This window comes from Paralichthys olivaceus, chromosome 8 (assembly GCF_024713975.1).
Source record: "Paralichthys olivaceus isolate ysfri-2021 chromosome 8, ASM2471397v2, whole genome shotgun sequence".
NCBI classification, from domain to species: Eukaryota; Metazoa; Chordata; class Actinopteri; order Pleuronectiformes; family Paralichthyidae; genus Paralichthys; species Paralichthys olivaceus.
The window spans coordinates 21,145,306-21,161,800 of NC_091100.1; the positions used below are offsets into that span (position 1 = coordinate 21,145,306).

General features: G+C 41.8%; 1 protein-coding gene across 4 annotated transcripts; it reads right to left on the minus strand.

Annotated features, from left to right (window-relative positions):
* Positions 1 to 9,360: 9,360 nt before the first annotated feature.
* LOC109627435 (serine protease HTRA3-like) lies at positions 9,361 to 15,104 on the minus strand. 4 transcript variants are annotated; one of them, XM_020083958.2, is made up of 10 exons: positions 13,768 to 15,104; positions 12,461 to 12,566; positions 11,928 to 12,150; positions 11,288 to 11,482; positions 11,072 to 11,104; positions 10,507 to 10,621; positions 10,303 to 10,353; positions 10,169 to 10,214; positions 9,920 to 10,015; positions 9,361 to 9,773 (listed from the first exon to the last, which is right to left on the minus strand). In XM_020083958.2, exons 1-10 carry the CDS (start codon positions 14,183 to 14,185, stop codon positions 9,605 to 9,607), a joined length of 1,452 nt encoding a protein of 483 aa, XP_019939517.2. In that variant the 5' UTR covers positions 14,186 to 15,104; the 3' UTR covers positions 9,361 to 9,604. The 4 variants fall into 4 exon arrangements, with proteins under 4 accessions (XP_019939517.2, XP_019939516.2, XP_019939515.2 ...); XM_020083957.2 differs by having other exon boundaries at positions 10,169 to 10,217; XM_020083956.2 differs by having other exon boundaries at positions 10,303 to 10,377.
* Positions 15,105 to 16,495: the final 1,391 nt, after the last annotated feature.

Genomic DNA, 16,495 nt, shown 5'->3' on the forward strand with positions numbered 1-16,495 from the left:
GGCATTCATCTACAAAACAGATGCAGCCGTGAAGAGGGTGAAGGCCTGGGGAAGTATACGAGAGGACGGGTAGAAGAAAAAAGGGATTGAGGGGGAGGAAGACATGTGCAAGAGGGATAGATGGGATAAAAGGATGACAGTAGCCTACACCTTGCCTTCACAGCAGCAGTCAGGTGACTATATTCCTATTTACATTTTAAAGCATTATTCTAACAGGTTTAAACAATAAGAATACAAACAAGCCCCAAATGATATCACTTGAACAAGCTGGTGGAAATGATCTTGCAGTACTATGTTGTGCATATGTTGATGTGTTTTATATGGCAGATCAAAAACAAATTCATCAAATTTACAACTTGAATCAAAACATTTGGTAAAAGGAGAGTTTTCCTTCAGTTCCTGGGTGAGTTGTTTTTCATTACGATAACAAATCCAGTGAACGGACAGTCGACAATTGTTTTTCACTGTGACACTGACAAACCGTCTCAAAGTAGAAAAAGCTTCCTTCCACCTCCACATGGAAACTAATGACAGGAGCTTTGCTTTAGAACAGTCAGGTCTATGCTTCTCTCTGTAGCTAAACCATTACTACTCTTATATTGTCATAATAATAGTATTTTCAGTGTACAGCATGTTTACATCAAAGGGGAATATAACACAGGAAGACCACATATGTGGCTTGTTCGTGTCCTACAGAGAGACGTGTCTGCCTGACCTATTGGCATTTTTTGTCTATGCCCACCAAAACTATTTTATGCAGCAAAATAAATAAAGTTTACACAAAAACACATTTCTTCGGTTTTTTGAAAATATGTGGTGTGTTAAAGATTTTCAGTTGTCCAGGTTGAGGGAGCTTTGTCGTCACGATCCATCAGTTTCTAGCCACTTGATAGTTTACCCCTCAGTGAGCATGCAGGCACGAGTGTGTGCAAACGCGTGGGCAGCTTTTCCCTCAGTATGTACACTTCATATATGTTTGTCTACGGACATGAGGTTGAGCAGTGTTGCTTTTTGTCCACGCTGGCTCCCCATATGTTGTTTATCCCTGCCATCTCCAAAGACTCCATTTATATTCAATCATTAACAGGTTCTTAGAAGATCACATTTACCATATGACATGACCAAATTGCTGCCTCTTCTTTGTTGTCCTGCTCTGCAGAACAGCACAGCCGTGGCGTATTAACTTAATGGCTCTATTGCCATGAAGGAAAAAAGAGAGGGAGAAAAGAGGAAGAAGAGAGGGAATGCGAAATCACCCCTCAGCAAGAAGGAACCCTCTTAGAGGCCACGTGTTCTCTCTGGCTTTCATGGCTGTGGGTGATATTATGCAAGCAACAGAATGCTGATGGCAGAAGCACTTGAGAAGATCTGCGAGCAGGTGAGGGAAGGATCCGACTTCCCCTTCAGCCACTGCCCCCGGGCTCTGTGATTCTGTTTATATGCTTTGTGTGTATGTGCCATTACGTAACACCGAAGTTCCCACAGTCTGCAGCACAATATGGAGCTCTCGCATCACCGTTATTCCTTTGCCTGTGAGCTGGAAAATGATTTCACTCTGTCCATCGGTCCATGCATCCATCTGTCCCTCCGTCTCTCCATCCTCACTGCTGCAGCCTCAGTCCTTCGTTCCCTTGCAGGTGGATTTTTGTCTATTTTAACCATTAAAGCAAATTGAAATGCACAATTACACCCACAGTCTGGACTCCATGGGTGCAGCTCTTTGAGGCTCATAGTGACCCTGATCTGTCTTTCCTGTTAATTTCAGTTCTTCTCCTGTGGTGTTTTACCTGTGTGGTGATGGCGATGAGAGGAGAATGAGCGATATGGAGAAAAGAGAGACATAAGAAGATGATGTGGGGATGGGGAGATAATGGAAACAAATGTCGAGTGTTTCTGGAGCGTGGGAGTCTGGGTGTATAAATAGGTCTCGGCGCAGAAACAATAACTCACAAAGACACTCACATGTCCGGACACACACATATACTCACTTTCTTTCATCCATGCTCTCTGTCACTCTCCCTTTCCCACCCTCCCTCCCTCTCGGTCTCTCTCTCTCTCTCTCGCTCTCTCTCAGTCACGTGCTAACAAGGCGCCTGACTGAGGAATGAGTGTGCAGCAGTGTATAATGCTTATAAAGGTGGGAGACAACCTTTTCACATTTGACACTGATTATAAAATAAACAATAGCTTTAACTGGAGGGAAATATCATTGCTAATTTTGGACAGGGCTGTGACACTAATCAGGTCGAATCTATGTGCTGTTGTTCAATTTTTGCAAACATAAAAAAATTTGACAAATATCATGTAATAATCAGCTACATTTGCTATTTACATTTAATATCTGCACCAAATTGCACACACTCATTAATATCAGTGCCCTGAGCAAACCCGATTTTTCGGAGAAATCAAAAATCCCATCATTAAGTAAATCATCGTAAAACACACTTTTTAATTAAGTTTGGTGGGTTTAGCGTAGGAGGTTTACTCACACTTTGGTTAGGGAAAGATAACGTTGCTGTGCACTTTAAAAAACTATTTATTTTACTAACAGTTTTTAACGTCAAACATATAAAACTGAATTCACAATCTGTGGATTGTCCATCACGTCTTGTCAAGAACTGCAATCCTCATCCAGTTTGGTGACGTTAGGTGGCGCTGTCACATAAACTATAGAATTTCAACCCTGAAACTTTGGTCCTGAAACCGCAGCCTCTGGTTTGTCGGAATCCCCCACTACCCTGATCTGGATCAACCCTGAAATGCATTGTGTTCTTTTCTGACCCATAATGCATCCTTCCACCAAGTTTAGTGGTAATTTGCTATATATAATACTGCTTTTCGTTTGAATATTCAGGCAATTTTTGACGGCTTGAACATACTCGAAAACGTACCAAACTTTGCGCGCACGTCAGGACTGGTGAAAATATACGTGTCACAAAACTGTGTGGTCTACACATGATGGTGTGGACCATAATGCATGATAAGTGGGTGTGGTCCAGCGCTGTGTGACTGACACAGGAAGTGATGCGTTTATCCTTCCTGGGGTGCACATAACGCAGGCAACACGGAGCCATTCCACCTACTTCTTCAGAGCTTCTTTTCTCCTAGATCAGAAAATAAACAACTGTTATTGCAAACATTAGCTCTGCAGCAATCAGCCTTCTAAACTCAGTGCTGTATGATCTATATCAGTCTTTGACTGTGTATAAAAACTCACTACCCAGACATAAAGCCAAAGTATCCCTGATACGAATGCTGCCATCTTGCAGCCGATGATATAATTTAGAACCAGGATAGCAGCTGGGGGATGGAGCCACTGTAGCGAAGTTTCATAGGTAGATGTGATTGACCAGTTGCGTCTCAGATATTAACTCCAACCGCATCTGTCAATCATGACGTTTCACACAATTTTTATAGCATCAAATAAGTAACCAAAAAAAAGTAGCATTTGCACAAACATCGGTAATACTGAGGTAAATTACAGAACTGAAATAATTTGGCTTCACTTTCTGGAAGCCATCATATCTTCTATACAGTCTGGTATCAATAGTGATGTCTTTTACTGGACCACAGTGTTAATTTGAAATCTTGGTGGACAAACCAACCAGGGTTATCTATCTTCATCTTATATTCCTAGTCAGAAAAACTTCTTCAAAATGCAAAACCCAAAAGTTAACCCCATACATTGCTGTTAGAATATCCTCCTGAAGACTATATCCTAAAAGAAACTGCATTATTTTGTCAGCAAAACAAATGTATGACGAATTGCAACCACTGGACGGCACCTTATGAAACTACGGTAACAAAGCAAATAAAGACACAGCCTAACTGACAATAATCTAGAAAATATTTAAACCAATGAGGAACCTTTTCCAACACAGCCGGTATTCTTCTCAGTTCGAGGTAATTACACTGAATAAACTGCACATGCAGGAGGGATGGTAGAGGCTGCTCTCACACCCACACACACAGCTATGAACTTAACCAGCTCACACACATACAATAATATTGTCTCTGCAAGCATGAGCACAAGCCCCCACAGAGGTCACAAGATGAGGACACACAACTGAATTATTCAAAATGCTGAGAAATGCCCCTTAAAAGAAAGAAGGAGTTGAGCAAAGTGGCTGCAGAACGGATCTATCTAGAAAGAGAGACAGAGGGAAAGAGAAAGAGAGAGAGACACACACACACAGAGTAAGAGTGAGGTAGAAACTAGAAAGCATGAGTCAGCAGTCTGCCAGAATGAGGGAGCTGAGAGACAGAGGGAAGGCTCACAGGATTTAGCTATCACCGGACCCCCGACAAAAGAATTTCTGTGTGACTGCCTGTCTATGTGTGTCTATGTGTGTTTCCTTGGCATGAGTATACTCGGGGCCATCCAGTTCAGTTAGCAATCTGTGTAACACAACAGCATGAGTTTCACTCAACACTTTTGCTGTTGACAGAAATACTTTAATTTAAAAGGAATAATTCAACATTTTGGGGAAATGCACTGATTTCGGCACCAAAGGTTAGATGAGAATATTAATACCACTCTATAAGTACATGTTTATGCAGCAGGTTCAGCCAGCAGGCAGTTAGCCTAGCCTACAATTAAATGAATTAAGTGACATCTAGTGGTGAAGTTGCATGTTGCAGCTGAACACCCCTCACCTCACCCTCCCCTTCCAAACATGAAAGAGAAACTGTGGTAGACTTCATTTGTTATAAAAACTCAAAAGATGTTTAGTTTGTCAAGTTTGGACGATTGTAAAAAACATGGTAATAGAAAGGACCAGCTCCTGATGTAAATATAAAGTATTTAAATATAAAGGGCTCATTCTAGAGTAAAGAAAACAGCAATTTGTACACTAGTGAAAACATCACTAGGATTAATCTATAACCAACCTAGCAACACTATTTTATAATCACTATTTTATCTGTTGTTATTGTTTCATGGTGACCAGTGACTCCATCACGTCTTCACTTGTGGCCTGGCAACCAAATGGTGCCTCGTCTGCCATCAAACCTGGAGAGAAGCATTGTTGGAGGAACAAATACAAAGTGCAAAGATCACCTTTATGTCAAACGTTACAACTCTAGTTCCTGTAATAACTATGAGCTCAGAGAATATTTCGCAAAACTGCATAGAACAAGTCCCTTATCAGGTGATTTAATATCATACAACATATTCACTCCCACAAGTCTTAGCGCTCGGAAGCTAGGAACCACAAAAAGAGACACTGGGGACTCAGTTTACTTTGGCAGAAAAAAGAAGCAGAATGGGGGAGTGTGAGGGAGAAATAGACAAGATGTGGAAGAAAGGAATTGAACAAATTAGACAATGAAATATGATTTAGTAAGTGAGAAAGGCTGGAGATGCAAGGAAGATGGTCAGGCATCTGTATTGGCATGTGTATGCATAATGGAAAAGTCAAACACTTGTTAAATCTTTTGTAAAACCACTGCTCTCTCTCTTTTTGTTGACACTAACTTGTTGAGAGAAAAACAAAAACAAGAGAGGCATCACCCTCTGTCTCACTTAAGTCCAGTAAACACGTAAATGACTGTGGACAGCCAAAGTATTTTTCCACAGAGACTAACTCAATAAACCTGGAATGCCTGGAATTTCAGCCCCCACATTCAATCTTGGCCTTTGGAAATCAGAGATCCTCTCTAGTGTCCTAAGGTATCTGTTATAAGTAGAAGCACAGTCTGCTTACATGCAGCTTAGCACAACATCTCACAGAAACTCAGCTATCACATTTGGGGGAGAGGAGGCAGAGAGAGAGAGAGAGAAAGAGAGAGAGAGAGAGAGAGAGAGAGAGAGAGAGAGAGAGAGAGAGAGAGAGAGAGAGAGAGAACACTACTCAACACAACAACACATGGATCTGTTTAGTGTAATTGTCCAGTTGTGGAGCCTCACATGTCTGACAGACTTTGCCTAAAGCTATATTGTAGCGTATACCAATTTTTGTGTGTGTGTGTGTGTGTATGTTCTGGGTCAGAAAACTAGGATTTGTTTGTGGAGACCAAAATGCTGGAGCCCAAAAGTTTAAATAGCAGTTTGAGTTTTAAGAGATGGTTTCATGTTTAGGATAAGAACTTGGGTTGAGGCATTCAGTCGTGATGGTTTAGGTTAAGGCATGAGGCTGGGTAAATACATTGTGCCAATGATTGTCCTCACAGAGATAGCAGTACGTGTGTGAACATGTGTGTTTGTGTGACTGTGTGTGTTCTCATATGGTCACAGGAGTGAGTAACTAAGATTGGGAACTGGTCCAAGAAGAAAATGGCAAAACAGAGAGCGCCCACAATCGAAATCTCCAGTAAGCCAGATCCACTGAGTTAACAGAGGAGTTGTGAGTTGGAGAAAGTTTGTAATCGCAGACTGCAGACTGGGGCAGCTGGTGTGGCAACAGAAGTTTGGACAGATTGGACTCAATTAAAAAAGAAAGCGAAAGAAAAAACCAAAAAACGAACTACTTCCATCTGTCTGGCATCCAACTCTCACTGTATGACTAACCCCCTCTCTACCCAGAACTACAGTGAGCAACGTACTGTGGGAAGAGAGGAGGAGCAACTGGGATAAGTGGTTTAACCTACCACACACACTCACTCACTCACCATCTCAATATTCATTAGTGTGTGTGTGTGTGTGTGTGTGTGTGTGTATGTGTGTATGTGTGTGTGTGTGTGTGTGTGTGTGTGTGTGTGTTGATGATGCTGATTAGCGTCACTAATCACCTCTGATGGATCTCAGAATGTCATTGGGTGCTGGGGTCAATGATGACTCACAGTTTGACATTACAGGGGGCGTTATGATTGTGCCTTACTATAAATGTCTGTCAGTCTTTATAGTGACAAATAAAGCATCGCCACCACTTCCCCTGGAACACTTTAATGAACTAAGGGGCCATTATTCCCTATGGTTATCGCTTCAGAGGTCTGGCTGTGCACTGGAAGATGGGGTCAATGTGTGGAAGGATACTTTCCGAAAGTAGAACAGATAATACGTCATGAGGTGAGTTGAGAGGTGGATTTTTAAAGATGTGTAAATGATCTGTATTTTATTTTGAATCTGTAAATTATTCTTAATGACCACTCAAAGCACTTAACAGTTTGCCATTCATCCATTCACACACATTGGTACAGTGCATTTATGTGCTGCACAGAATAAGGGAGACTGGAGTCCAACCACCGACCCTGTGGTTAGTGGTCGACCCGCTCTACTTCCTGAGCAATCAAAGATGAATAAAAACAAAGTCCTGGGGGGGAGGGGGTCATTTGTGGGAATTGTTGGGTAATTATTTTCAAGTCCTTTTTTATTTTCACAAGTCTGGTGTGTTTCTCTTGTATGTATTTCTTTGTAATAATATTTTTTGAAATGAAGTAGTGTTTAATTTCAAGCAATCTCATGCGTCTCAATAAAAATATTTGAGACAAATACAAGAATAGCATAGTCTCTGTCAAATTAAAGAAAGCTGCAGATGATCAACTAAAAAAACACTTTATCATCGTATCAACGCTCAGCCTCTGCCTCCTCTTAATCCCTCTCAGGTCTGGTGTTACCTCTTCACTCTGATTGGATCAGTGGACCAATCAGCCTTCTCGTTATTGATTACTTTTAAAAATATATATATAAAAAAAGGGGAGAGATATTTGCTAAATATGTAGTAGAGTAAAAGTGAAAAGTACCTGAAAATGTACAGACACATGATAAACATGACTTCCCACCACTCGTATAGTGAACTCTTTGGGATCATCTTGTCCACATACATGTTTCCCAACCTCTTTTCCTCCTCGTGCTTCCTTTTATCCTGCACCTGAGCCCGACAGGGCCTCAACCAACACAAACAGCTGTACGAGGGGTAAAACTCTTATTCTGAAACACATTACAAGATTCTCTCTCGCAGCAGTGAGGCTTTAAATAAAGACACACGATTACACGCCTCTGAATCCAGTCTCCATGATAATCCTGCATGCAGTTCCAGATGTTAAGTGGGCCCTCTACTTTAACTTCAAAAGCACCCAGTCAGAGACCAGAGCTATAAATAGTCTGCTTCATACATACATTGCTCTTCTAATCTGGGTCTGAGCAGTTGCCATGTCAGGAGCATTCTGTGTTTCTTACAGCCAACACGCCATCTACTGTCTTGTTTTGGAATCACACACGTGTGTAACGTAAGCCAGACCTGACACCGTTTGGCCTCTAGATGGTGATAGATTTATAGAGCCATGCATTGAGCAGGACCTCAACTCAATCTGTGAAAACACACAGGCCTTATGGGAAATTTACTGTACATACTGCACTTCATACAACTGCAATTGCAGCATATGCATTTTTAATTTAACATCAAAGCAGCCAAACGATGGGTCCCTGATGGACTCAAACAACATAGCTGAATGTATTTTACAGTGAATGTTGATTCGATTCAGGGTGCGTTCAAGTGACAGTGTTAAAGTAGAGTTTTGTCTCTATATGGATGTATTCTCTGCTTGCTCTGCTGAAGTAGTCTGGTGCTCTGCTATGACAATATGTCTTGGCAGGACTGGAAAACACCAAACACACACACTCTCACACACACACGTACAAAAAATTGGGTCAGTGAGAGACACACACACACACACACACATGTTAAAGTAAGACTCCTACTGTGTAATATGGAGGTAATTTGTTCACTTTCAGCACATTTTCCCTTTTTCTTGATTTATGTCCCCTGTGCCTCTTTAATTTTTTTCTTCCTTTTTTTCTTCAGTTTCTCTCCTCCTGCCAACAGTAACATAGTACAGTGGGTTTTCAAATAAGCAGTGAGGATCGTCTGTCTGGGTTCAGTTTATGTGCCGTGGCCACACAGACCCACATCAGGTGGGGTCCCCACTTCATGATGACGTTACTTTAAAAATGACTTGTAACCCCACCCTATGTGTGCCCACATTAAAGTGAGTTTTTTATAGTAAATTCTATACCAAGCCGAGTTTTGTCATTAGCTGCAGACTGAATTTGGATCCAATAAACCAGCAAAGCAGCCGCAAGAGGATTTTCTGTCCCTAACTTCAAGGTTCAGAAGGATTTCCATAACCAAAACAGGAGAGGAGGGATGAAAGTGACTTTTCCAGTAACAGGACTCTGCTTAATTCGAGTGTGTGTGTGTGTGTGTGCGTGTGTGTGTGTGTGTGTGCGTGTGTGTATGTGTGGAATCTTTGTGTCTAGGTGTCAGTTTAAGTTTGTTTAAATTAAGAGACGTTCTATCCAAAGCAGAGAGGAGGGAAGTGGGATAAGCAGACATAAACAACTGAGCTGAATCTGCCTCCTGTGCAGATGGACCACAGCTGCCAGGCACATCTGAGCTGAGACAAATGCAAACAGCACAGATCCTTCTCGGGAGGTTTTTATTCTGAAGCCTGAGTGTACAGTGCAAATTCCCCTCTGCAGTATTTTGCAGCAAACTACCACACAAAGTATGTGACCCAAAAATGCTCATTTAGAAAACAGTTCTCTTCTTTAGTTAGAAACCAGTTCATAAATCTATAAATAGCTTATTTAAAACTCCATGGCCCAAAAAATGAATAATTTGTTGCCCAACATTTGTTCAGAATTAGAACAAATTATCTTTCTTGTTCAATGCACAATAACCTGTGGGTGGATGTTGAACAATAAGTCGTCGTTGCCTCTGCGAATCTCCAGCAGGAGTGGCTGGTCGCCCTGTAACACCTCGTGAATGTCTTCAGTGGTGTCGACCGGCTGTCCGTTCAGTTTCACTATAACGTCACCTTCAGTAATCCCTCCCCTGAAATGAATAATAAGTAACAGATTACATTGAGGATACAGACATTAGAACAGATGATCTGTGTGTGTGTGTGTGTGTGTGTGTGTGTGTGTGTGTGTGTGTGTGTGTGTGTGTGTGTGTGTGTGTGTGTGTGTGTGAGAACATACTTTTCTGCTGCAGTGTTCGGTATGACCTGCTGCACAAACACTCCACTGTGGATGTCAGGAAAGTCTGGATAATTATGCTTTAACTCTGCTACTAGACTGAAAGACACAGAAATAAATGAATGAATAATACAAATACTGATGCATGCAACATTTAGCCTGCTTCTTTTCAGATGCTACTTAAATCATCATTGAACAGAAATCCAGATAAAGCGTTGATCTAATGTGGAACAGTTTGTGGTTAGAACTCACTCTGTGGTGATTGTGAGCATCCTGATGCCTAAGAAACGTCTCTTTACTTCTGAGAACAAAAGCACGACATTAATCTTCCCGAAATCCTCAAACACTTAAACAGAGGGGGAGGTTTCGTCGTGACCATCACTCACCCGCATCAGACTGTGGCTCCTCCGTGAGTCGTCTCTGCAGTCTCGTCTTTTCTGTCACAAGTGGAGGAGGGTTTACTGAGAAATATAGGGAATTACTTCTTCAATGTATTTCTACACGTACTCAGACTCAGACTACTCAGACTATTCTATTTGAAATTGTTTTGTTTTTTAAGCCATTTGGCTCCAGAAGCTTTGACCTCTGACCTTTGCTGTGTTTGGTCTGTGACTCTGTGAGGAAGCGGCTGATCCTGTCTGAGGGGATAGCGAAGGAGATTCCTGCTGTCACTTTCAGAGTGTTGATGCCGATCACCTCCCCATCCTGCAAACACACACACACACACATACACACACACACAAAATATGGCAGAATTCAATGAACATTTGTTAAATCCATTCAAGATTTAAATACATAAGGACATAAGGAGGAACCCATTCAAATTTCAAGCAGATCTGGATAAAGTCAAGAATCTTTTCTCTTTTCAACATCACAAGATGTGTGGGTATGTGCTCTCCAAATGCCTCTACTTTTTACAGACACTCAGAAAATCTGGAATCTGGTTATGTGTGTAACTCAGCTCCTGTGTCAGTGTGAAGAGCTTTATTGATAGATTTTCTGTCTTTCTTTTGGGAATCAAAATTCATACCTCAAGAAAACTGCATGTTTTTATTTTACTGAACATGTTTACAATCCTGATTTGTGGGAACAATAAGAGTAATTGTAAGAAGAGAAGGAGGATGAATACTAGTTTGAAATCCCAACGCTACTCACCAAGTTGATGAGAGGTCCTCCTGAGTTGCCGTACTTCAGTGATCAGAGGAAAATGAGACAGAAACAAAACGTACATACATCAAAAGCATTGTAAAAATCTGCTTGTACATGTGTCATGAGCACAAGAAATGAGCGGGTCATATACACTGTGTGTGTGTGTGTGTAAGTGTGTGTGTGTGTGTGTGTGTGTGTGTGTGTGTGTGTGAGAGAGCCCACATTAATAATAGCGTCAGTCTGGATGTAGTCCATGTCTGAGTCTTTGATGCCCAGCTCCTTGCCGTCTCTCTGTGCCGTGCTGACGATGCCGGTGGTGACTGTGTTTTGCAGGGCGAAGGGGCTGCCGATGGCAACCACGAACTCCCCTGGCCTCAGATCAGCTGAGCGGCCCAGAGACAGTACAGGAAGCTTCTTCTGCTCCAACACAGCAAAACACCAGGACATGAGAGGAAACATGGACGGCCAGACATATCCGATAAGTCGTAAAACATGATTACAAAGTTACTTTGTAAGATAAACTGAGAGAAAGGAAGAGGAATTTGAAGCTTACAAAAGTGTCCAAGTATTTGGGATGTGGGTGTGAGAATACACACGTAAGCGCTGTGTCTGTGAGATGGTGTTTATGAAAGTTTTCCCGCAGGGCTTATGAATGTCTCGCAGAAAACTGTCCAAACTTGGCACAGGAGCATGTGAGGATGTGGGCTCTTGTGTTATAGAGCAGAAAGGTTTTTGTATATGAGACATGGGTCAAGGAAGAAGAAGATGAGTGGAAGATAATATTTCGACACATCACTTTATTCTGGAGGACGAGACAGACAGTGACCGGCAGATTGAATAAGTTAAGATGTTTTTCCCTCACCTGAGGATTGACCTTGATTGTGGCGATGTCCGCCTTCCTATCTACATCTCTGACCATGGCCTCGTATGCATCGCCATCATGGAGCTGAACACGCAGCTGGGGCCTCCCTGTCACCGCGGCAGCTGTGGTTACCACGTGAGCATTGGTCACGATCTCTCCTGAGTGGGTCACAATGAACCCAGAGCCACTGGAGAGGTGTATGTGGCGACCGAACAAAGGATGTCTGGAGAGAAAATATGACGGAGACTGATAAACAGGAAGCAGGAAGATGTAAAAATATATTTTGAGGCAACTAGAGGTTTCAATTTGTGGACGTCTAAACTCTGATATTTATCCAGACAGCTTAGAATGTTTCAACTTCATTTTATGAAGGAATTGTAAGTTTCCATCCACAACTCCAGACTTTCCACAACTGAATGAGCCCTAACAATTCAAATCAACAGTTTTTCCTTCTATAAAATGAGCAAATGTCTCTGTTGTGCTCTGCTCAGACTGATGTGTCACACACTTACATAAACACAGTACACACATACCTAACAAACAGCTCAATGTGGACAACAGCCGGGGCTATTTTCTCCACTACGTCTGCAATGAAGTTGAACTTGTAGCGAGGGCTGCTGGGATGGACCAAGGACGAACCTGTACTGACATAAATAACCCACTTCATTAATACACACACACACACACACACACACACACACACACACACACACACACACACACACACACACACACACACACACACACACACATTTATTGCCAACAGGGAAGCTGTCACGCTACATGATTTAAGAGGGGACTTCTATTTACGGTCATTTAAAAAAAATAAAATTGCAATGAAAATGTTCTTTTAAGGCCTTCAATATTAATATAACTACAAATGTCCTTTTTAATTAAAAAAAAAAGTTATTGCAGAGACTTGGCTTTGCCTGTCTGTATCTCAAAGAGGACAAAATCTTGCATTGATATGCTAATTTGGTAGATAAACAATTTTATCATCACTGATTATTGTTGTGATTTCAATGTAGTCGGGAATACTTCCTCTCAGTTTAATTGAAATTAGCTACAGCCGATCTCAGAACCAGACAATTGGATGCTGTTACTTCAGACCAGTTAACAGGGGACTGCTGTCATTTTGTTCAAGCAAAAATGGGACTTCAGTCATTCTGCACCATCCCAGTGGAACTATAATGTCTGAGCAACATAATAGAGTCATCTTGGTAGCCTGAGGTCAAAGGTCAAGGTGATTCTAGCATGATTTAAAGCATGACCAAGAGGGGACCTGAGAAATGTCCCCTTTTCATGTACAGTCTATGGTAGTCCCCTGTAGTCGTAAGGACAGTGATGTTCCCACTTGGAAGGTACACGAGTGCACACACACATGCACTACTCTGGGAAGTGTTTGAGCAGGATTAGTGACTCAAATGATGCGCATAATGCCTTTTTCAATTCCAAATAATGAACTTTGAGGCGGAATTGCTCCAAAATGATACAGTAAATATGCTTTATACTGAGTGAGTGAACAGTCAGGATGGTCTTGAGTTTAATTGTATCAACCTTTGTAAGAAATTATGGATCAAAGGGATTTTACAGTAGCATTAAAGATTGGCTCGCTCCGTATCATGGACTACCTGCATTTGCCATACATTCTGTAATACGGGCGCACTTGAAATCAGGAAAAGACAAACGTCTGCCCACTTGAGCGCAGTCATGAGTCTGTGTAACCCCACTATACACATATTTAATGTTCATTTTGTGAATATGTGTCAGATATAATACATGTCAACCTTCATCCATCACTAAAAGAGTGGAGCCCAGGTTTCTCTGGAGCCAGTCCTACCAGCACAGGCTCCTTTGTGCGCTAGGCTGACCTCCGGCCTCCCCTTCTGCTGAGCCTTCCTGCTGGCCGCCCTCATCTTACACACGTTACCGTATGTTCTCCCGTCGCTCCCGCACACCTCTAGCTCCGTCTTGCACCGGCAGACCCCTCTGGAGCCGCGCTTCTTCCCCGCTGCAGCGAGCGTCTTGCACTCCAGGCCATCGCCGCAGGGTGGGTCGTGTTTGCGGCCGCAGAACTCTCCCTCGCCCGGCGAACACACCAGGCAGCAGTTGCAGCGGTCCGGGGAGTACCCACCCGGGCAGCTGGGGCTCGGGCACAAGCTCGCGTCGCACCGGGGGGCGCACTTGTCAGGGCGCACGGCTCCTCCAGTAAGGTCGTGCGTAAAGACGAGCGCCACTGCGAGCAAAAATAACTGCATGGTGACGAGTACTGACAACTTTAGAAAAGTAAAGGTGATTTATTCCTTATAGTAAGATCATATTAAATGTTTTCTCTCCAAAACATCCAACTGGTTTCTTTGTGTTAGGAATGAAAAGTAATTCCTTTCTCCGCTGACTCCCTCACTGCTCAGCTCTGTGATGCAGTTTGGATTAGGAATGGCTCTACATGAAACTCCTTTTTCTAAACTCTGTGCGGATTTAACCCCGCACACTGCGGAGTCATCAGAGTCTGAGGACTTCACACAGACACACATGGAGAGAGCCATCGAGCTGCTGTGATGGCGAGCACCACCTAGTGGAGACAAAACCGCATAACAATTAATGCGAAGAGCAGCCAGTGTCATCCCATTATGAGAATAATGATATTAATAATTTCAAAACCAGTGCTAGGTACCTCACAAAATAAAATATAAGTGCAAAGTTCATGAGAATGTATCAGCTCCATCATACGTATATCTGCGGATCCTCCAGATGTTTGTACGTAGTGTTTGAATGAGAAAGGTACTTTATTTCATTGTCTATGGAGACAAACCTTTTTGAAAGATGTTTAATATGTCTCTGTAAACATCAATCTCCATGTGCCATACATCTTAAGGACTTTATGCAGAGATGGAAAAAGATTAAACATCTGGACTTTGGACTTCTTCCAACCAGGAGAGCCAAGATGTTGGAAGAGTATGTACCATCATTGAAACTGTGGATACGGGAGCTCTCTGATTGTATCTGTCAGGAAAGACTAACTTTGTTCAGCTCTGGGAACCACAAATAATTATCCTGAAAGATCGAAATTTAGTTAAATTGTAAAGAAAGGACAGAAAGACTGTGTTTCATTTCATTTGCATTCTATTTGATAATGATGCAAGGTGAAAGTGTGTGTGACTATGAATGTCTGTTTCTAATTCTGATGTTGAGTTTCACAGCACTGGATCTAAAAACTAAAACAATGATCACTCTTTATAATGTCTGAATCATGGGACTTTAGCATTTGATTCTCTGGTCTCAGGGGTCTCGGAACACAGTCAGGGCTTAAAAGCTCTGAGTAATAAAATAGAGCCAGAGCATGGAATATAAAAGTGATTCATATAATCTATAACCAAGCCTATTGCCCTGAAGTGGTAAATAAATGCAGGAAAGATTTATCTGTACCTCTTTTACCCAGCTATCATTACAAAATATTGCCACCTGCTGGAAACATGTGGTATAGCTGCACTCTTTTAAACAACTGGTGTTTTTTCTACTTTATTAAATCTTTTTTTAAGAAATACACACAAAACGAATATCTAAACATTTTAAGCCATTCAAAACACACATGTCTTTCTTTTCCACAGCCCCCTACCTTTGCCACTGTGTGATCATAAATACTTTGAGTCACGTCGGTACACAAAATCTTTGAATTAGATTAAGCATCTACATCTTAAGTATTTTGAAAGAAATCTTAATTCAAATGAAAGACATCTTTGACTTGAGTTCCATGCAATTACTGGTATAAACCGTGTTCACTATCAGATAAAACATTCACTGGTATTAGGTTGTTGTGCAGTGTCAGTCGTTGATTTAAGATGTTTTAGCCAGATTGCAAAGAGATTTTGTGCACTGAACTATGGCAGAACTCTAACACAGATTGTGTGTTGTTTTTGGTATGAGAACAGATGCTCTCCATCTGTATCTCACTCCTACCGTTGCCATGGCTGGAGAGGAGCGACTGCAGAGGAAATTAGCAGGGTTGTGTTTGCGCATGTGCTTCACTCACAAATGATTGTAGATTTATGTACAGGAGGGCAGGTAAATAATGCACGTTTGTTTCAACATACCAACATCTGTTCATCCACGCCTCCATTAACAGCACCATCAGTCCAACCTGCAACATAAACACAGAAGGCGGATCTGTCCAGGTCCTGGTTTTAGTGGTGGTGCCTGTTTTCTAAAAGGTTCCATGGTGTTTCTATGATATACAGGTTTCCTGAATTTCTGCTCCATTGCACCGTCCTCTTACCATATTGCAGTCTATATATATTCATTTTGATTTTATACTTCTATCCCTTTACTTTGAGTAGTTTTGTGAAATATGTTCTTGTATTTTGTATAGTCTTACGTGCCTGATTACTTGCTGAAGTAACGCAGGAATTTCCCAGTTTGGGATCAGTGAAGTTCATCCATCTGTCCATCAATCAATCAATCCATTCATGCATAGAGCTCCTCAAATCCCTGTTCACCTTCAAGATGCACCTTGCAATAAAATACAAGGCTAATGTCTAATTAGTCAAAATAATCAGCAACACTTCCATCAA